Source organism: Nycticebus coucang, chromosome 4, assembly GCF_027406575.1.
Source record: "Nycticebus coucang isolate mNycCou1 chromosome 4, mNycCou1.pri, whole genome shotgun sequence".
NCBI lineage: Eukaryota > Metazoa > Chordata > Mammalia > Primates > Lorisidae > Nycticebus > Nycticebus coucang.
Window position 1 is genome coordinate 120854443 of NC_069783.1, and position 21549 is coordinate 120875991.

General features: G+C 41.3%; 1 protein-coding gene across 2 annotated transcripts in view; it reads left to right on the forward strand.

Moving 5' to 3' along the window:
- The window catches only part of FBXW8 (F-box and WD repeat domain containing 8), a 135197-nt gene that overhangs the window by 87806 nt on the left and 25842 nt on the right, over positions 1–21549 (forward strand). For both annotated transcript variants that reach the window (XM_053587459.1, XM_053587460.1), the window contains exon 7: positions 200–406. In XM_053587459.1, the coding sequence (XP_053443434.1) occupies positions 200–406 (207 nt within the window). The remainder of the gene's footprint in view (positions 1–199; positions 407–21549) is intronic.

Here is a 21549-nt window from a genome sequence, read left to right on the forward strand (position 1 = left end):
ATGTCAATGAATTTGTAATTTCTCTTTTTAGGAATGTCTTATGATGAATGTCTTTTCATCTGTGTAAGAGCTGTTTGTGTTTTATTTTGCCCTTTTTTTCTGTTGTGTTGCTGGTCTCATTGATGTGTAGGAGGAACTGCATATTTTTGACGAAGTCAGGGTGAATTGATAGCACTAAACAACTCTTCTCCTTTAATAGGTTGACTACCTTGAAATAGTTCCAGAGACTGGAAGGTACCCTGTGGCAGTAGCCACTGCTGGAGATCTGGTGTACCTGCTAAAAGCTGAGGACTCTGCCAGAACCCTCCATTATGTCTATGGCCAGCCTGTCACATGTCTGGATGTCTCAGCCAACCAGGTTGCTTTTGGTGTGAAGAGTCTGGGATGGGTGTATGAAGGAAACAAGGTACAAAAATATCAAGATGCACAATTAACAAAAAAGAACAGAGATTTACTTTTTAGAAGGCAATTAAACTGATATTTTTTTCTTTTCAGAGGTATTAGGGCAGTATTTCAGCATGGTGAACAAATTCCAACACTTCAAAAGGATATAAAATGAAAAGTAATTATTTTCTTTCTTCTCTCTTCCCCCAACTTCACTGCACAGAAGAAACTATTAACAGTTTTTCAGCTCCCTCTAGAAAAATTTATTTATTTATTTTTATTATTTTTTTTTTCTAGAAAAATTTAGAGGTACATTTGTCCACTAGAAACATGTCTTTGTAGAAATGGGATCATAGTATACACAGTGTGTACTCAGTAAAAAGGCTGGGTAATGTACCTTGGAGGACACATATCATGCCAGCATCTGTCCAGATCCTTCTCCCTAGGATTCCAGCATCTGAGTTCAGACGGTTAAGTTCATGAATTCATCATACAAAAAGTGCTACATCCCTCACTGCTAGAAATCACTATGATCATCTTTGAAGTACACTCCTTAGCCATTTGGTGACCATAGTAATGTGCAGCAATGATGTATGTAGCATTTTATTCTGGGATGAGTTTGAGAACTGAATTGTCCAGCTTCATATGCTTAACAGCCTGTCCCCTCACTAGGGACATTTAGTTTTCCTTTCACTGTTTTGGTTACTATAGGCAATACTACGATGCATCTTGTAACTTGCAAAAGTCCTAGTTTAGCGTATCTCTGTAATGCGCACCTGAAAAGTTGATGGACATTGCCCTTTAAAAAGGTTGCCTTAAAATTTACATTCCCCGCCTGTGGCTCAGTCGTTAAGGCGCCGGCCCCATATACCGAGGGTGGCGGGTTCAAACCCGGCCCCCAGCTGAACTGCAACCAAAAAATAGCTGGGCGTTGTGGCGGGCGCCTGTAGTCCCAGCTACTCGGGAGGCTGAGGCAAGAGAATCGCTTAAGCCCAAGAGTTGGAGGTTGCTGTGAGCTGTGTGATGCCATGGCACTCTACTGAGGGCCATAAAGTGACACTCTGTCTCTACAAAAAAAGAAAAAAAAAAAATTTTACTTTCCCACCAATAGTGCATAAAAGGACCTTCTGACAGTCTTTGAGCCAGAGCAGGGAAACAAGTTTTTAATTGGACAGTCTGAATGATGACTAAATTTTATCCCTGCCTAATTTCTTACTGTCCTGACCGTTAGTCTAAAAGATATTTTATAGAATTCTCTTTCCTTTCTAGTGAGATCAGGGGACACAGGGATGAAGTTTTTGTTCATTTTGTGTTTTTTCCTATTGCTTACTCTTGATTCTTCTGATAGTTGGTAGGATTTCTGGGAAGGAACATCTCCAAGTCAGCAGTGCCCCTCTTTATGCCTCAGTTTCCTTATTTGTAAAATGGAGTTCATAATAGTACCCACTTCATAGAGTTGTAGGAGTAAATGAAAAGATGTATGTAAAGCTTTAAGCATAATATTTGGCTGTGAGATTTAACTATCACTATGTGATTCCTGTTACTTCTACCACTAGTAGTTCAATCCTGGCTTTCATCTATATAGATGTCACTGGTTTTGCATCCTAGTAAATGCTCAAGAATGGATGCATCCTGGATTCCAGTGATGTATTTTTCATCCAGGAAGAAGGATGGAGCATTGTAGCCATGATAGGATGATACTAAAATCTCAGAGAACCACCCCAACATGACTTAATTCATATGGAACTGTTAAAGGACAATTATGTTTCTTAAAAATGCAGGGTTTTCTACTGCCAGTAGAAAATACACATGGTGTTCTATAATTTCACTGTGCAAGTGCCCTCTTTGTGCTCAGATCAGCCTATTTTGTTGTAGATGTCCATTATATCTTAGCTGGAAAGTCTGTGATGCTCTAATGCCTAAGTTTTGACTTCCCTGGATGTGGGGGAAGGTACAGGAATTGGTTTCCTAGGGCAGTTTCCTTTCTCCAGCTCTGAAAACACTTTTTTTCTGATTTCTGGTGAGCTCATTTGCTGAGAGAGGAGAAACTGTTTGCTTTCTAATTTTTCATCTAGTATGCTTTCACGTTTTTGTTATCTCATTTATTTTTAGAGATTTCATTGTGGTGAGGTGGTAGTTATTATATTCAATACTAGTCTGGTTTAAATCTTTCATCTTTTCTTTTCTTTTCTTTCTTTCTTTTTTTTTTTTTTAGAGACAATCTTATTTTGTCACCCTCGGTAGAGTGCCGTGGCGTCACAACCCACAGCAACCTCCAACTCTTGGGCTTAGGCAATTCTCTTGCCTCAGCCTCCTGAGTAGCTGGGACTATAGGTGCCCGCCACAACGCCTGGCTATTTTTTTTTTTTTTTTGCAGTTTGGGCAGGGCCGGGTTTGAACCTGCCACCCTCTGTATCTGGGGCCGGCACCCTACTCACTGAGCCACAGGCGCTGCCCAATTTCTCATCTTTTCAATAAATTTTTTGTCTGGCAGATCTTCTTTCTCTTTGACTTATCTGAATGGATTTATTCCTACAGTGATACAATTGTAGTGGTTATATTTGAGAAACCAACTAAAATTCGACTGGAAGGATCTTTTAGGTACAGATGTAAGTGGGCGTTTTCTTGGATTCCTCTCAAAATTTCCAACCCAACTAAAAGCATTAATTGTAAGAATGAGCTGATTAATACATTAATTTTATGATAATTCTTGTTTAAAAATTTATTCTCTCAAATGACTGGTTACCTTATATTTTTCACTGGGTTTGCTAAATTTAGTGGTAGTAAATTTGCTGTAAGAATGTTTCTAAAAAAAAAAAAAATGTTTTTAAAGTGTGGGTGTAGGCGGCGCCTGTGGCTCAGTGAGTAGGGCGCCGGCCCCATATGCCGAGGGTGGCGGGTTTAAACCCAGCCCCGGCCAAACTGCAACAAAAAAATAGCCGGGCGTTGTGGCGGGCACCTATAGTCCCAGCTGCTCGGGAGGCTGAGGCAAGAGAATCGCGTAAGCCCAAGAGTTAGAGGTTGCTATGAGCCGCGTGACGCCACGGCACTCTACCCGAGGGCGGTACAGTGAGACTCTGTCTCTACAAAAAAAAAGTGTGGGTGTAGTGGTTCACACCTGTAATCATAGCTTTCTGGGAGGCCAAGGCAGTTGGCGTGCTTGAGCTGAGGAGTTTGAGACCAGCCTGAGCCAGAGTGAGACCCCCGTCTCTACTAAAAATAGAAAAAATTAGCTGGACATTGTGGCAGATGCCTGTATTCCCAGCTACTTGAAAGACTGAGGCAAGAGGATCACTTGAACCCAAGAGATTGAGGTTGCTGTGAGCTACAATGCTGCCATGGCACTCTACCCAGGGTGACAGAGTAAAAAAAAATTCTAAATATCTCTTTGAAAGCTGACAATAACATTTAGTCATCCAAATATTTTGTGAGTATAGCACCAAACCTCCAAACACTTGTGTGGGTAAATGGCTGGTTGTTAGTAGTGCTGGTAATAAATTTGTGTTGAAATGTTTCTCCAACATGAATGCCACCCACTGAAAAGTAAAACGAATGCCAAGCTTCATCTGTGTAACTTTATTTTTGCAGATACGAGACTTCCTATCTGATTTTTTTCCTCAGAAAACTTTGCATTTTTAGGAAATGTAATTGTCATTTAACAGTTCCGCGTGAATGAAGTTATGTCAGGAGTGGCTCTGTGAGATTTTAGTATCATCCTGCTGTGCTATAATGTGATATCATAATTCCCAAATAGTCTCAGTGCAAGGCTCAGTGACACTTTCCTTGCAAAGACCATATTTTGGCCATATCTGTGCTTCAGTCTGATGGCAGCGTTTGTCCCAGCACATTTCATTAGGTTTGTGGGAGATTATTAGCAGTGGGGTTTGCCTGGGGCTGTGTACACACTGGGGCTTGTGCCTGTGCCTCTGGCCTGTACATCCAGGGTTCAAATGAAGGTTTTATGAGATCAGAGAGTTTAGTTTATCTTTGTTTATACCTGATATGGAACTAGGGTTTTGCTATAGTCCATTATTGATTAACTGTGATGAAAACAGACAGTGAAGTCTAAATTTTGAAATCACTTTTTTTTTTTTTTTTTTTGAGACAGAGTCTCAAGCTGTCACCCTGGGTAGAGTGCTGTGGTGTCACAGCTCACGGCAACCTCCAACTGTTGGGCTTAAGTGATTTTCGCGCCTCAGCCTCCCAACTAGCTGGGACTATAGGTGCCCGCCACAAAGCCCGACTATTTAGGTTGCGGTTGTCATTGTTGTTTGGCAGGCCCGGGATGGATTTGAACCTGCCAGCTCCCATGTATGTGGCTGGCATCCTTAGCCATTTGAACTACAGGCACCGAGTCTGAAATCACATTTTAGTCAGGACTAACCTATAGAAGTAGTCCAAAGGTGTTATTTTTATTTAATTAAAGAATATCCTTGTGCCATATGATGACTGCATTAGCATTTTATAGGCACCACACCTGCATGAGCATTGAATAATAATGGCTGAAATTCATCCATTTATATATCCAGCTAGCCAGGCCATCGTGTGTTCATCACAGATAGTCACTGAGGACCGGTTGTGTTCCTGGCATCTGTGGGTTACACACAGAGATCAACTAACTGGTACATGTCAAGTAACTAGCACTGTTAATAAACATAGTTTTTCAAGGAAACAAAATCAAGTAATTTAGTGAAAACTTAACCTGTTTAATCTTTTATAAAAGATTTGAGACTATCCCTGGCTGATGAGTCATCTCAGCTAGTGCAGAAAGGGATCTGAGAGAGTTAGTGCTCCAGAGCTTCTTACCTTGACTGTGGGGTAGGGGTTCCCACACTTTAGAGGTCAGAATTCAGAATTCGAGACCATGCTTGGTTTTTGGAGCATTTTTTTTGGGGGGGGGCATGTAAAATCATAAGAAAAATGGCTGTTGTGTAATATTACCCTCTTTTAGAAGGTCACATTTTCAAACATCTAAAATAAAAGTACTTTTGACTAGGTAATGCATTCACCTGATTCAGAAATCAAAAGACAGGAAGGCAGAGTATGTGGTGGGAAAGCTCCTTCCAACTCCTTTCAACTAGCTGCCCAGTTTCTCTTTCTGGAGCCAAGTCAGTATTGCCAGTTTCTTGCACATCCTTCTAAAATGGTTTATGCACTTAAAATCAAATTACCATACATGCTTGTAACCTTCTCTTTTTAAAAATGTAAATAAAAAATACTGTATTATTCTGCAACATGCTTTTTCCTACAACAAAATCTCTTGGAGATCATTTTTATGACATAATAAAGAATTTCCTGTTTTTTTGGTTTTTGTAACTTTATAATATTGCAACTGTGGATGTGTTGCCTTAATTAATTCAGCTAGTTCTCTGTTGATGAATGTTAAATGCTGCCAGTCTTTTTCTATTACAGACAGCACTTGGTCCACATGAATGTTATTTGTAGGATCAGTTCATCCCAGTAGACTGCTGGGTTGGAGGAGTATGTGCCTTCGTTGTTTTGGCAGAGAAATCATACCTTGAGCAATGGTAGATGGCAGGGCATCCTAGTCCCTTGGCAGTTCCTTCACATCTTTTCTCTAATAGGCTTTACAGAGAGATTACAACAAAATGAGGCCAGAAGCAATGGACAGAGATCTGACTAGTCCTGCCTTTCATCTTAGTCATTTTGTAGGTTTCTGGTTTTGGGATGAATGACTAGACTACATGGCTTCACCTAGAATTACTGTGAGGGCACTAATAGCCCCATAGGCCCATGTTAATGGTGAAAAGAGCTGCAAAATATACGAATATATTATTATATATCCCTTTCTCCCCAAATTCTTACCCATTTGAGGAGGAGTCCATGATTCTTTTAGTTTGACCTGCCTCTCTTCTCTGTAAAATGACTTTGGGCTCTGTTCCACACTCACATTCCTGGATTCTTTGATTAATTAGGTTTAAACCTTTTCTGTTACCTGTGGAGTTGTATTGAGTTGGCCCACTATTGGAGGATGCTGTTACAGACAGAGGGCTTCTGAAATGGGGTGAGGAATCCATTGCTTCACTCTTTCTCTCCTAACAGGATTTCCTAAGGGCCATGTATATTGTGAGCAGAAATGATTAGGTAGGAAATTGGTATTTTTCATCAGTTCCTATGTATTGCTGTTAAGTAGTAAAGTGGTGAGCAAAAATGGATTCTGATGTTGAGCTTTTGGGTTCTTAGGTTTCAGGAGCACAAATGACCTCAAAGGTAGCTATTGCTAAGTGGCATATGATTGTGAAAGGAAACAAAGGTAAAAGTAATTTCTCTGGCCTCATCTTTATATCATGCTGCAGTGCAGAAATCAGTGTGAACTCTGTTAATGTAGCCCTATGTACACAAACAGACCTTTAACATTTATTTTTATGTCTCGTAGTTCCTGAATCTGTCTAAAATACTTTCATCTGTGAAAACATGTTTATGATATTATATCATCTTTATTAATTCTTTTGCTGCTTGAGTTAAATTTTGCTCTTAGAGGTAGAGGGCTGAAAGATAGAATTGCCTCATTAAAGAGCATGATGTTGACAGTGACTCTCATGCCTCATAAAGGAAGAGAGATCCACTTAGGGGTCTTAGCATCATTCTGTGTATTTGGACATATTTTCTAATTTAGTTCTGAAGTACTTGGCATTTGTTGGCAGATTGTATTAAGCAGCACACGGCGTGCACCTTAATCAGAGAGATGGGAGTGAAGTAATCTAAGAGGCTGGAATGTGTTTATGACAAGGACGCTGGCCTGGTGCTGCTGCCTCAGCTTACATCACGCTGGAAAATAATTGCTAACGTCTCTTATGATAATTATTCCCCATACACGGACGTGAAGAGACTCTGGATTGGTTGCTCTGTCTCTAAAAAAGAAAGAAAGAAAGAAATGCAGTCAGAGGTCCTCAAACTTTTTAAACAGGGGGCCAGTTCACTGTCCCTCAGACCGTTGGAGGGCCGGACTATAGTTTAAAAAAAAAAACTATGAACAAATTCCTGTGCACACTGCCCATATCTTATTTTGAAATAAAAAAACAAAACGGGAACAAATACAGTCACACCGCTGCATGTGGCCCGCGGGCCGTAATTTGAGGATGCCTGAAGAGTGTGGCCACCTTCTTACATGCCTCCACCAGAATGGAAGGAAATCCTGCCTTTTTTTTTGTTTGTTTGTTTTTGTTTTTTTTTTTGGTTCAACTTTCTGTTCTAGAAGAAAATATAAACTCGGTATTTTACAAGTAGGATGTCTGATTTAAAATCGAAAGTTCACAAATGTCTAATTTTTATTTTGATTTTTCACCTTAAACTTTTGAAATTTTAATGTTTGCTTTCTTCTTGGAGAAGCTTAGAAAAATACCTCTTAGAGACTAGTTTTCTGGGTTGAGTGGTGCTGACTGAACCGAGGATCCATTGTTAGCGAACACCTATGGAGTACATGCCGTGTGATAGGTATCTGATCAGCACTGGAAGCATAGAGATGAATCACACATGTCATCTTTCTTGGAGATTATAAACTTAGCAGTACACGTATAAAGGTGGCATGTTGAGATGGACACCAGATTGTAAGAAAACCTTTACAATGAACCCAGTGAATTCCAGAGTAAGGGAAAATTATATAGATAGATGGGGAATGAATATTCAGATATATTTTATACATGTTTAATATTAAAATGGTATTAATATTTGATATAATTGTTTGTATAATGGTAATAATAAATGATATTCTCCTTACTTGTGAAAACCTTGAGGCACCTCAACAGACCCCTAGGGCCTCTTAAGACAGAGCATAAAACCTCTGACATAGACGCTTTTGAAAACTTGACCATTTCTAATATTCCATGATGGGTTATTCTGTGAAAAGTAGTTTTTGGAACATTGCTTCTGCTTCTTATAAAAGCTCAGAGTGATTTAGAATCTCTAGTGATCTGGGAGGAAATGATAAAATTACAGATGTAAATATAGGGAAAAGTACTTTTAGCTGTAGTCAAGGCAGTAATCCTGTCACCACCGGTGACTGAACAAGGGTTTTGGAGTCAGATAAACCCTAAGCAAGTTATCATTTTGGTTTCCCCATTTAGAAATGTAGGCTAATCCCTGGGAAAGGAAGATAATGGCTGTGTATATGGTTGGTGCTCAGTCCTTGTGAAGTACTTCCTTCTCTTCCCATCCCCACCAGCTTTGGGGTCAGGTTGGAGTTCATTAGACAAAGCCTCGGCAAGGGCAGCCTGGGGGAGGCAGAAGGTTGCAGAAGGGAGTTTCCACTGGGCAGAAGACGGACTGGGGTCATTCAGGAACCATGGGAAGACCATCCTGGTAGTGAGAGCAATCCATGCTTCATCACAAGGTCCATTTTCCCAAGAATTGTTTTAAAAGAATACATTAAGAATAGAGAGGGACAGATTAGTTTAGCTTCTGTGCAGAACTAACGTGTAAGTTAATGTAAATGCTAGATCACTTTGTATAAAAGTCTTTGAGATTTGTCGAGCCTTATTGAAGAAGTCTGGCACCAAGGTGTAAATATCTTTTGTCTGTACTCACACTAGTATAGTTTTTTATGCCAGTGGCATTTGTATCATTTTCTAATTTTTAAAGAAGTTACTGAATACTCTTGAGGCTATGAGCACATTTATAGAGCCATTATATTGAGAATATGATGTTCATTGTCTTCTCTTTTGGCTTTTGAGTTAAGCTTAGTATTTCATTTAGGGCAAAATTTTTCTTCCTTGATGATTTATGTAGAATTCCCATCTCAGTTCACCACCTCACATGCATGGGTAAGAGTGAACTTGGGGTTGATGATTGTATTCATTTCACCTTCACAGTCCATTGAGGCTTTAGTTGGTTTTTGCCAGATGAATCTTGGAGTAAATACTGCCTAGGCAGCAACCAGTTTATTGGTGTTAAAAATCAGCTTGTTTTTCCATTAATGGTAATCTCAGGGAGGCCTGTTGGAAATGTTTACTTTTGCTTCAGAAGAAAAAAGTAAATGCTGTGGAAGAGGCTGTGTGCTTTCTGCATAATGTCCAGACAGTTGAGACTGATGGCATTGGTTTGGGGGAGAACAGGAGAAAGAGGGCATATAGAAAATGGCCCGTGTGAATTTGAATTTCAGAATATTTATATCATTTTACTGTTTTCAAACATACGTTGTGGTTAGACAAATAAAATACTACAAAGTCAAGAACTTTTGCTTTTTATTCCGTGTATAGGTGAATGTGATTTATTAGTTTACCCAGTACTTCAATCTTCTATAAGGCCCTGTGTCACAGTGTGGCTTTGGGTCCTTCTAATGGACACAGAGTTACTCTTTAAACTTAAAGCATTCTTTCAGTGTGTTGTGAATTTACAAGGCACATCTCCTTGTCAATAGGAAAGGGAACTCCCTCTCAGCCCACATTTGAGTAATCATGTTCCAAACTGTGGGATATGGGTGGAGTGAAGAGGTCTACAGTGCATTGAAATGAGGCTATGAAGTGGCTCGTGTACAGGGAGCCACTCTGCTGGACCTGGCTTCCAACCTTGACTGACCTCTTCCACTCTAGAACTGTGTCAGGGACATGGGACAACTGACTGGCCCCGAACCAAATTCCACACCCAGATTTATTCAGATCTTTGCCAGTTTGGACATCTGGCCCAGGTGCCACCTATTCCCCAGGTAGCTTCTTTGCACTGTGCTGTTCCCTTGAGTTGTGAGTTCTTACCTTATGCTCATGGTGAGTTTTAAAATGTGTGTTGAACGTAACATGAAGACTATGCCTCCCTGAGTCCTTTTTTCCTTCTTCACTTGCCCCCACCCTTTTCCCACATTTGTGCTTTTGCAACATATGTCCACCTACCTGTTGGCACCTCTCCTCCCAGTCCTTCAGGGAGAACTGTAGGGAAGGCCCTGGTACCTGCTTTCAGCCTAGCTTTGTAGACTCTGGAGAGTCAGGTGACATCGTAGCCCCTAGCTCTCCAGTCCCATGCCTCCAGCCAGGTTTGCCAATCCCAAATGTGTCACATTCATTCCTGATGGCACTGGCACTAGCATTCCCTCTTCTCCTGTCTCACTATGTCGTCTTGAGAAGGATCCATTCAGAGTCCCACTTATCAGAAAAAGCTTCACCTACTATCTGCCTCTCAGTGAATGTCAGAGTTCTGTCTCTGAGCACACAGGGTCTGGATCTCACATTTCCATACTGTTACTGCCCAGCACTATTGCCTAGCTAGATCAGCAGCAATTAGAAGGCAAGAATTAAGCGTTCATAGCTGAGTAAACCCCTCTACTCGTTAAAACTCTTTTGAGGGGCAGAAAGCAATATAGGGTAGTATAGGGGTTACCACATGCCAGTGGGCTATCAGAATCTGCAAGAGCCCTGAGTGAATTACTTGACCGGGCCTCCACCCCCAGAGCTTCTGATGCAGTGAGTCCAAAGCAGGGCCGAGAATGTGCATGTCTGGGAAGTGCTGCTGGGCAGCTAGTCCTGGAACACACTCTGAGCACCCCGGGGGGTAGAGGTTTTAAGAGCACAAGTTTTGAAGCCCACCCACTCAAATCTGAATCCTGATTTTAGAACTTCCTTACTGGGCAAGAGGCTTCACCTCTCTACCATTCCATCTTCTTATGTGTAAAGTAAGTACAGGCAGTTCCCGAGTTACAAACATTCGACTTACAAAGAGCTCCCACAAATGGAGACTTCATGGCAAGTTCTCAAGTTATAAACATCCGACTGGCATATGACTCGCACTTACAAACAGAAGCTATTATAGGTAATAGGTAAATGTACTTGTTCCAACTTGCATTCAAATTCAACTTAAGAACAAATCTATAGAACATATCTCATTTGTAACTTAGGGACTGCCTGTAAAATCGCTTTATGGAATTGTGGGGATGTGGTGAGTAGTACATCATAGCAGTGTTTTGCACATCCAAGAACACTATAAACACTAGCTGTTTTTAATACCACTTTTGGCAAGAATCAGGACAGACACCAGTATGGTTGCAAACTGACATGGGAATGCAACTAGCTGAGCTGCTGGTGCAGCTTCAGCTACTCTTATTTACCCATGTAATTTGGGGCAAACTATTTAAATTACTTAAGCTTGAGTTTCTTGAAGTATAAAGTGTAGGCAGTAGTATTTATCTTATCTTCCTCTTGGTGGCTGTGAGACTCAAATGGAATGGTATTCCAAAGGTATATCCCAGATAATCATGAAGAGCTAATGTGTGTTGTGTTCACTTAATGTGCAGAATGCTGCTAAGTGCATGTCTCTGCCATGTAGTGTGAGTAGAGGTGGTTATGCCTCGGGGCGCAGGGGAGCTCTTGGCTGGACCATCCACCCTTCACCAAAGACCCGGATCATTCACAATGATTTCCCTTTGTCTCTCTTTGGCTGTTGCTTGTTTCAGTGATCTGTTTTAGCAACATGCTGCCCGCCCTGAGCTAAATCTTTATCCAGTCTATCTTGGGGCCCGACTAGAAGTTGCCAGCCTAGTCAAAAGAAAATTGATAACCAAGTTAATGTAATATCCTGAATTTCTAAGTAAGCTTGTAGGCTTTACAGATAGGTGTACATCATGAGTATCTTGCTTGTGATCTTTTTGTTTTTAAAATATGTCCCAGTTGCCTTTAATTTAAAAAATTCATTTCATAGCTTGTATTCTCAGTTTGACCCTATAAAATAGATTTCTCATGGGGACTGTGATTATTTACATGTGGTCAACATTTGTGACGTGTTTTAAAACTGTACATGCTCTTTATTACCAGGCATGTTGGAAGCACAAAAGGAAGATGCGTGGATTTCAGCTTTCATGCATACATTTGCATAATAATTATCATTTCACTGGGCTAACTGTTCTCTGACAGTGAACATTTCCTGTTCATTTTATGTAACCAGTTCTTTGTGGTCATATCTTTTATCCTTTTGCGAACAAAGATTATCTAAAGGGCATCCCTGAAGCAAAGCAGAGAGCTACAGTCTGCTCACTCCCCAAACTAGACTTGGTCTTCTTTTATTATTCCCAGCACTTATGGATGTGCTGAAAGTGAGAGGCTTGGATGATTTTTGCCTGGAATTTTACCCAAGTATACTCTTGCTCTCTGGCTTCCTTTCAGGCTTAGGTCACAATAGGTGTTGGTCTGGCCTCACTCCGGTCCTTTGTAGACATCTGCCCACATCACAAAGCCTCCACATTTGGCACAGCCTGTGGAGATTGGCACTACCTCCCCGGGAATAGTCCAGTCCTGGAACAGTGGGGGTTGCAGGTGCATTGGCACGTGGTGCTGGGGAGCGTGCATGGGCCTTGCCTACCCAGCGCCTGGCGACACTCAGCAGCACTGTCCCATCCCTGAAATATCTTGGCCTCATGAGCTTGTCATTCCAATTAAAACTTAAACATGAAAGCAGCTCAGGCTGCTTCTCCTTTTGTGCTGAATTTGAGCGTGGACTGTGCCAGAAGCATGTCATGGAAACTGTTAAGGGGTGCCACGTTTCAGAGGCTGTGCTCATGTTGGGGATGCATTTTCTCAAACTTTGCATCTTGCTGGTTGCTGCTAAGTGCACCTGAGAGGCAGGTTTCTGTTTGCCAACAGAAAGTCACCTTTGGGATGGTGGTGAAAGTCATTTTCCACATGTTCAGAGATACGGCTGTGTTACCAAGCCTCATGCTATGACTTATCTCTGGCAAGGACTTACAAAATAGTCTCTCTGGCTGATTGTCAAAAATTACATCATATTGGAGTAAACTGCTTTTAAATCAGACATCCATTATTCATGTATATTAACTGCTTTTTTATTTTTTTATTGGCTGTTTTGTGTATGATTTACTCTTTTCTCACTAGCTCCCCCTCCTTCCCCAATTATCTATCTTTCTCATCCCCACCCCTTTTTAAATCTTAGCTCATCTGTGAATTTATAGAGGCTGTTCACTTAGCTTTGCATGTGTACATTAATATGCAGACCCTGCATTTTTTATAGTTAAATTTCATTTTTCTGTGGGTCATATTTATGTTGGGTCAGAATAGCAACATGGGTCATTTACGTGAGTAACTTCTACCCCAGAGATTTGTAGGCCTTTTTCTTTTGTATTTTTTATTTTTTAAAAACATGAGCATTATTAGTTTTGTATGAATTTAGGAAACAGCTAAATACATTGCTACTGGTGGACAGCCAGTTGGTTTCATGTGTTCATCTGTGCGCATGAGCCTATCTTTACTGTAACACCAGTGTGGCGTGTAGGTATACTCAGAGATGAATAGTGCTTATTCACTCTTTCATCAAATGTATTCTGAGCCCTTCCTATGTGCCAAACACTGTACAAGTATTGAAAGAAGTGCCTATTCCCTCCCAACCATAACCCTGGAGTGTACCCTGTGCACCTGGCATCCTTGTAGTTAGGGTACATTTTCCTGATTCATGGCATTTATCTTTTTGGAATAAGGACTAGGTACAGATTATTTATTGAACCCCCAAATCAGCATTGTCATTGTAGATAATTAGTGATTGCATTCTTTTATGCACATTACTTGAATCTTTGTTTATTATGCTTTCTAGTGTCTCAGGCCTTTATTCTGGACTGATTTCCTGACTCCCTAAAGTACATGCTTGAGTAGTACCTTCAGTGAGAGTCCGTTGGCCACAGACATTCTCTGTGTTTCTAACAATATCTTTGTTTCATCCTCATCCTTGAAAGGTAGTTTGCTAGTCTTTTACAATTCTAGATTGACAGTTATTTTCTCTGTGTTTGGAGACTTCCATTGATGCTAACTGAGAAGTTGACTATCAGTCTAACTGTACTTCTCTTTTAGGACACTTTCTCTCTGTTTGGCTGCTTTGAAGATCCTCTCCTTGTCTTTGTGGTCTTACTCCAGTATCTCTACATGTGGATTTATTTATTTGTATCCTGCTTGGGGAGTCTTGTGTTTCCTTATTTTCAGTTGTAGAAAATTCCCAGCCATTATCTTATTGAAAATTTCTATTTATTCTGCCCAGAACTCGGGTTTACTGTGTGTTAAATCAACTTATTGGCTCCTCTGTGCTGTTCGCCTCTTGTTCAGATTTTCTGTCTCTATGTTGCATTCTGGATAGTTCCTCAAATCAAAATCAGTCTTGCAGTTCAGAGTCTCCGACTTTGACTTTTTATTTTTGTTCATCTCATCTACTGACTTTTAAATTTCTGCTTGATCAGTTTTGCAACTTTCCATCCTCTCTTTCTCTTTTACCCATAAATGCTTTTGGCATACTTATTTTGTATTCTTATCGGAAGTCTAGTTATACTGTTTTTCTGTCTCTTGCTTGTGATAAATCATTTCTTTCTGTATTTGGAATTTTTTTTTTTACTTTGAGGTAATATTTGCCTGATCTTGATTTGTAGGTCTTTTAAAGGGGCTCAGGTGGAGACTGTCTTCCTCCTGAGAAGATTCTGCCAGGTATCAGGAGGCATATTACCAACCTGAAAATACTTTAGGTTAAATGAAGCACTAGGCTTGGGTTCTTCTGGCTTAGTAGGTAGCATAAATTCCAACCTTGAACTTGTGTGGGGGCAGATGTTTGATCACAGATTGTGTTTTCTGTTCTGAACCTACCCTCAGGTTCTTGAGTTTGAGGTGGGCTCTCGGATCTGTTCCGCCCTCCCCCTCAACTTTTTACTGAGTGTACACAGCCCTACAAGGGCCTCACTTTATGCAGATCTTAGTTTTGATGTTCTGTGTTGTGCTGGCCAGACACTGGGTACCCTGTCTCAGCTCTCCAGGCTCCTGATGTTGGGGGGAGGGTGGCAAACTCACCCCTGGGTTGAAAGTTCACTTACATTTATGGGTTTTAGTACTTTCTTCATTTTGGGCTCCTGTGAACGTCCCTGATTTCTTATGAGTTAAACAGAATATTTAATGGACTGCTTGATCTTACCCAGCAGTTTCAGGGTTGGTGAATGGGTTGGTTTTCCAGACATTCCTGTCTGTCATGTTGTCAGAGGTGGACAGCTTCGGTGTTCCAGAATTTGGATGTTAGGAAGACATGTCTGTGGAACCTCTATTTTTGAGTAGGATGAAATGGTTCCTTTGTACAAGCTGGCAGCAAGATCACATATCCAGGAGAATTAGGAATATATGAAGCAAGAAAAGGAATATCTGAGTATTTATTGGGTCCCAGGCTGTGCTAAGCTCTGGTTTGCCTGGTATTATGTATCAGTATGATAATCTCCACTTACAGGGATTATGTTACTACCGCACGTGCTGGCCCTTAATAAGTGCTGCAGGAATGAATGATAGCACTTCTGCCCCAAGGAACCTTATAGTCTAAGCCTAGGGGAGTGTTTGACCGTGTGTAGTGGTGTTTGGTTTTGTGCCACCCCAGAACCTCAGTGTCTGAGAACCACAGGTCTGGGGAATAGTTGGAGGAAGACAAGACACAGATCAAGGTGGCCCCTCAGGAACACCTGATGAAGGGTGTAGACAGTGTGTCAGCACTAATAAGAGGGACTAACCTCTGCGAGCTGAGGGCTGCAAGAAGAGGAAAGCACAAAGTTAGCTTGTGTAAAGGGAAAAGGAGAGGGCAGGTTTATCTGCCTGACTCTCTAGGTTTTGGCTTCTTATCATGGTCCCCCCAGAAGAGCCAGACAGATGTGGTAGAGATGGAGGTAGATTGTTAGGGATCAGGAAAAAAAGCAGGTAGATTTTGTCATCTCTAAGAATCTCAGTCAGCTCCTCCTCCTGTGCCTTTTCTGTCTCACTTGGCTTCAGTCCAGTATAGCATCTTACCTGGGGTGGGGAACCTGCAGCCTCAGGGCCTCCCAAATCCCCAAGTGCAGCCTTTTGACCAAATCCAAACTTCACAGAACGAATCTCTTTACTAACAGGATTTGCTCTGTAAAATCTGTAGTCCTGTAAGGAAGCTTCCTGACCTGTCCTGACTCTTGGACAGGCAGTGCTGGGCTTCTGAGGCGATGAGCCAGTTGTTTTGTTGTTGGCTTAGTGCCTTCAGACTTGAGTCTCACTGAAAAAGACCCACACTTTTGGTAAACTTAACATGTATGGAGTTCCTTTCCTGATTCATCAATATATGACCAAAATTCTGGGGTGACGAGGCTCTTTACAGCCACTTCCATATGCAAGTGGTTCATGTTTTTTTTTTTTTTTTGTAGAGACAGAGTTTCACTTTATGGCCCTCGGCAGAGTGCCGTGGCCTCACACACTTTACAGCAACCTCCATCTCCTGGGCTCAAGCGATTCTCTTGCCTCAGCCTCCCAAGCAGCTGGGACCACAGGCACCCGCCACAATGCCTGGCTATTTTTTGGTTGCAGTTTGGCCGGGGCCGGGTTTGAACCCGTCACCCTCGGTATATGGGGCCGGCGCCCTACCGACTGAGCCACAGGCGCCGCCCGCAAGTGGTTCATGTTTAATTAAGATGGTGATATCAGCCCCAGATTTCAGAAAAGTTTACAGTGCCAAATCCAGTTGTTTCTGGGTGATGAAGGAAGTTGGCCTGCCTTGCGCTCAGCCCACTGCAAGGACAACAGCCACTTCTTAGCTCTTCCCCTCACTTGGTTGGGAGGCCAGTCCTAGTCAGACTTAGAAGATACAGTGCCACCCCAGGGCATTGTCTGTGCTTTCCAGATGTTGGGCATGTGGCCGTGGCTGCCTAAGACATCAGCTGCTAGGACACGACTGTAAGATGGGTGGGTAGGTCTCCTCAGAGAGGCAGGTTCCATATATGGAGGGGCAGGACAGCTGGCAGCTGGGCCCCAGCTGGTGACGAGGCAGACCCTTTCAGCTGGCAGCAGGCTGAGGCTTCTGCATGTCCTCCACTGTCCACACAGGTTCATTCTGGTGCCTGGTGCCTAGAAGACAACTGATACTATTTGTTGACTGGCTCTTGAATAAATTTTTTTTATCTAAAAAAATTATAAACAACCCAAATATCCATCAATATGGAGTTACATATCCAGGGAAATCCTATGAAGCCATTAAAAAGAACAAGATCTATCTGTAGGTACTAACAAGTGGAGGGGAAAGTTGTAAAACAATAATCCCACTTAGAAAAACATTTCTAGACACACATACACACAGAGATGGGCAGACACGTGCATTAAAGAGTCTAGAAGTATATATACCAAACTGTTAAAAGTGATTATTCCTGAGAGATGGATATACATCTTTACGTAATTCTATTATGTTAGGATTGTTACGAGATATACCATATTTGAAATGGAAAAACAGATGAAAAAAATAGATTTCAGAGAAATCAGAATATATAATAAAATTGAAAGTTTAGATTCTAACACTAGGATTTATAGAAATATTAATACCTTAATATGTCTAAAGAAAGGTAACTTTCTGCTAAAAAATTCTTTTTAAAGACAATATTTGCTCCTACCCATTGTCTTCCAAATCTACCTGGAAGCCAAAAGAAAGGAAAACCACCCAGTGTCGTGTGACTACACACTATATTTCCTACAGTTATCTTTGTAAAACACCCAACCAGTCTCAATGTGGTTTGGCTGTTTTAGATAATTCTTAAAGAAACATCTAATACCTGTACAAAATGTGCTCTGTACTCACTGTTGAAGCTCTTCCCTAATATATACCTGATACTCAAAAAAAAATCCCAAACACCTATTGACTTTACTGTCACATTAGTATAGAACATTTTCTCTAAGATTTGAGATATGGGTAGTTTTTTTCTTTTTTCCAGCATGTCTGCACATCTCTGAGAAGGAGTCAAGTGGCTGTGGGTGGAGACTTGCCTAACTAGGGCAATAAAGAGAAAAATCAGTCTAATGCATGGCTTTACCAAGAGGGAGAGGTGAGCATGAATAATTAATCTCACTAGTCTGTGGCAATCAGATAAAATGAAGTCCCATTTGCTCAACCTTATTAAAAGAGAGAGAGTGTGGGAGGGAGAGAGAAATGGTAAAGGTCGTTAAGGGACTTGTAACATGAAAAGAACTGCCTTTGAGATGGGTAATGTGTTTTCTAATCTCTGTGGTCTTTAACTAAACGTAATGTAAAGGTACTCTTCAGATAGTTCTGAGTCATTGAATTATTAAACATTTTAGAAAGTACTTAATTCTTGAATACCAACTTAGATGTCTTTATGATGAATTTGCAGAGTCTTTTTGGAGAGAGATTAGATCTCACTATATCACTTAGAAATGATTCATCCATAAAAAAGAACTTGTAGAAAAAGTAAAGACATATGAATCTACTCAATATCAGATTTCAATTCTTATATTTGCCGTGGACATATTACTGATATTAGGCCTACTTTCCACTATAAAAGTTGAAGTATTTTAAAAACAAAATTTTGGGGTGGCACCTGTGGCTCAAGGAGTAGGGCGCTGGTCCCATATGCCAGAGGTGGCGGGTTCAAACCCAGCCCTGGCCAAAAACCACACACACACACAAAAAAAAAAAAAATTTTTGAGTCTAGAATATTGAATTGCTCTGTAATGATTACTTGTGTAATAGACCATGAGGTTACAATTTTTAATTTATTAAAAGGAGGGATCCCAGAGCTGATTTTATATAATTTTTTAGTTATTTACTACAGATAGAAGATTTGGTTATTTCGATATTCTTAACTTGGAAGAATAATCTTATTTTGGATATTTTACAACTGTTGATATTTTCTGGGTCATAAACTTTTATTTTCAACTGCATTTTAGTTTGTTCTCTCTATGGATTAAGAAGGCATTTTAAACTTTGAAATTGTGCCATGTACAGTGGCTCCCACCTATAATCTTGGCACTTTGGGAGGCTAAGATGGAAGGATTGCTTGAGGCCAAGATTTTGAAACCAAACTTAAGAACATAGTGAGACCTTGTTTCTACAAAAAATTGGCTGGGTGTGGTGCTGCATGCTATAGTCCAAGCTACTTGGGAGGTTGAGGCTGCAGTGAGTTATGATGATACTGCTGTACTCCAACCTGTGCAGTAGAGTGAGACCCTGTCCCAGAAACAAAGAAAAAACTGTCTTCTCTTCCTTCAAAAGCTATTAGCAGTAGTTAATATTATAGAGCTGTTTTGACTGTTAGAAATTTCTAAAGATTCACGTGTTAGAAATGTGTGTTGACGAGACTGATGATTTTCAAGGTAAAGACTGTTCATTATTAACTTCTCAATACCAAAATAAGAATCTGTACAATAAGTGATAAACATATAGGTTAACAAGAAAATAAAACACATCATTTCTATTAGGAGCTGGGAGGAGAAATCTCTCTATAAAGTATTATTAAAACTATTGAGTTCAGCTGGGTGCAGTGGCTCATGCTGTCAGGGTGGATTGCCTGAGAGCTCATGGGTTCGAGACCAGCCTGAGCTAGAGCAAGACCCCATCTCTAAAAATACTCGGGCATTGGGCAGCGCCTGTGGCTCAGTCGGTGGGGCGCCGGCCCCATATACTGAGGGTGGTGGGTTCAAGCCCAGCCCCGGCCAAACTGCAACCAAAAAAATGGCCGGACGTTGTGGCGGGCCCCTGTAGCCCCAGCTGCTCGGGAGGCTGAGGCAGGAGAATCGCTTGAGCACAGGAGTTGGAGGTTGCTGTGAGCTATGTGACGCCACGGCACTCTACCGAGGGCCATAAAGCGAGACTCTGTCTCTACAAAAAAAAAAAATACTCGGGCATTGTGGTAGGTGCCTGTGGTCCCAGCTACTTGGGAGGCTGAGGCAAGAGAATTGCTTGAGCCCGAAAGTTAGAGGTTGCTGTGTGCTGTGATGTCACAGCACTCTACTAGAGGTGACAAAGTGAGACTCTGTTTCAAACAAAAAAACCTTTTGAGTTCAGTGATTAAAATATTGACTACACAGCGAACAGAATGGTATATTCAATAGTGTGCTCAAAATTTGGTGTTCGTATTAAATAAAGAGGCTTCTGAACTGTGAATTTGGGGGTAAGGAGTGTATCCTCAGCACCTACAATGGTGACTGATCCCTAGCAAGCATTTAATGTTAACTGGATAAAATTAAATCACAAACTTTTGTTTTAGTAAAAGACTTAAATCTTCAAGAATATGCCTTATGAATCGTCTGGTTTTCTTTTGCTAGAGAGAAGGCACAGAAGTATTCTAATATAACAAATGCATTGGGTAGACATCAAGGGTACCGTCTTATTTACTTTTATACCTTGTAGAACAGAGCTTCCTAAAATTAGTAAGTGGAGAGAGACTGAAGAGAGAAATGCTTGGAAATAAGAGTTTGTGTTTTGGTTATATTTATTTAGTTTGTTTGGTTATGTTTGTTTAGTTCAAAGGAATCATGTGATGGCTAACTATGCAAACCTCACCTTCCTGGGTACTTGTATTGTTCTTTCTTTTAGCACCCGTGGTATAAAGAAAGAAATAAAACCCATGCTGGCTCATCTGCAAGCTTCCTGATCTCTAGTTAGCTTTCCCATTAGTGCCAAAACAGAAGTCAATGACCTTTAGTTAGTTTACAGACCTTTTTTCTTTTCCTTTTTTGTTTTTTTGGAGACAGTCTCACTGTGTCACCCTTGGTAGGGTGCCGTGACATCACAGCTTACAGCAACCTCTAACTCTTGGGCTTAAGTGATTCTCTTGCCTCAGCCTCCCAAGTAGCTGGGATGACAGGCACCTGCCACAATGCCCAGCTATTTTCTTGTTGAATTTGTCATTGTTGTTTAGCTGGCCCGGGCTGGAATTGAACCTGCTAGCCTTGGTGCATGTGGCTCGTAACCACTGTGCTATGGGCGCCGAGCTGACCTTTTTTCTTTATTAAGAAATTAGAGGGCGGTGCCTGTGGCTCAGTCGGTAAAGGCACCGGCCCCATATACCGAGGGTGGCGGGTTCAAACCCGGCCCCGACTGAACTGCAACCAAAAAATAGCTGGGCGTTGTGGCGGGCGCCTGTAGTCCCAGCTACTTGGGAGGCTGAGGCAAGAGAATCTCTTAAGCCCAGGAGTTGGAGGTTGCTGTGAGCTGTGTGATGCCATGGCACTCTACTGAGGGCCATAAAGTGAGACTCTGTCTCTACAAAAAAAAAAAAAAAAAAGAAATTAGAGGTTTGGCATCTGTAGCTCAAGTGCCTAAGGTGCCAGCCACATACACTAGAGTTGGCGGGTTTGAATCCAGCCCGGGCCCGCTAAACAACAATGACAACTACAACCAAAAAATAACCGGGCGTTAGAGGTTGCTGTGAGCTGTTACGCCATGGCACTCTACCCAGGG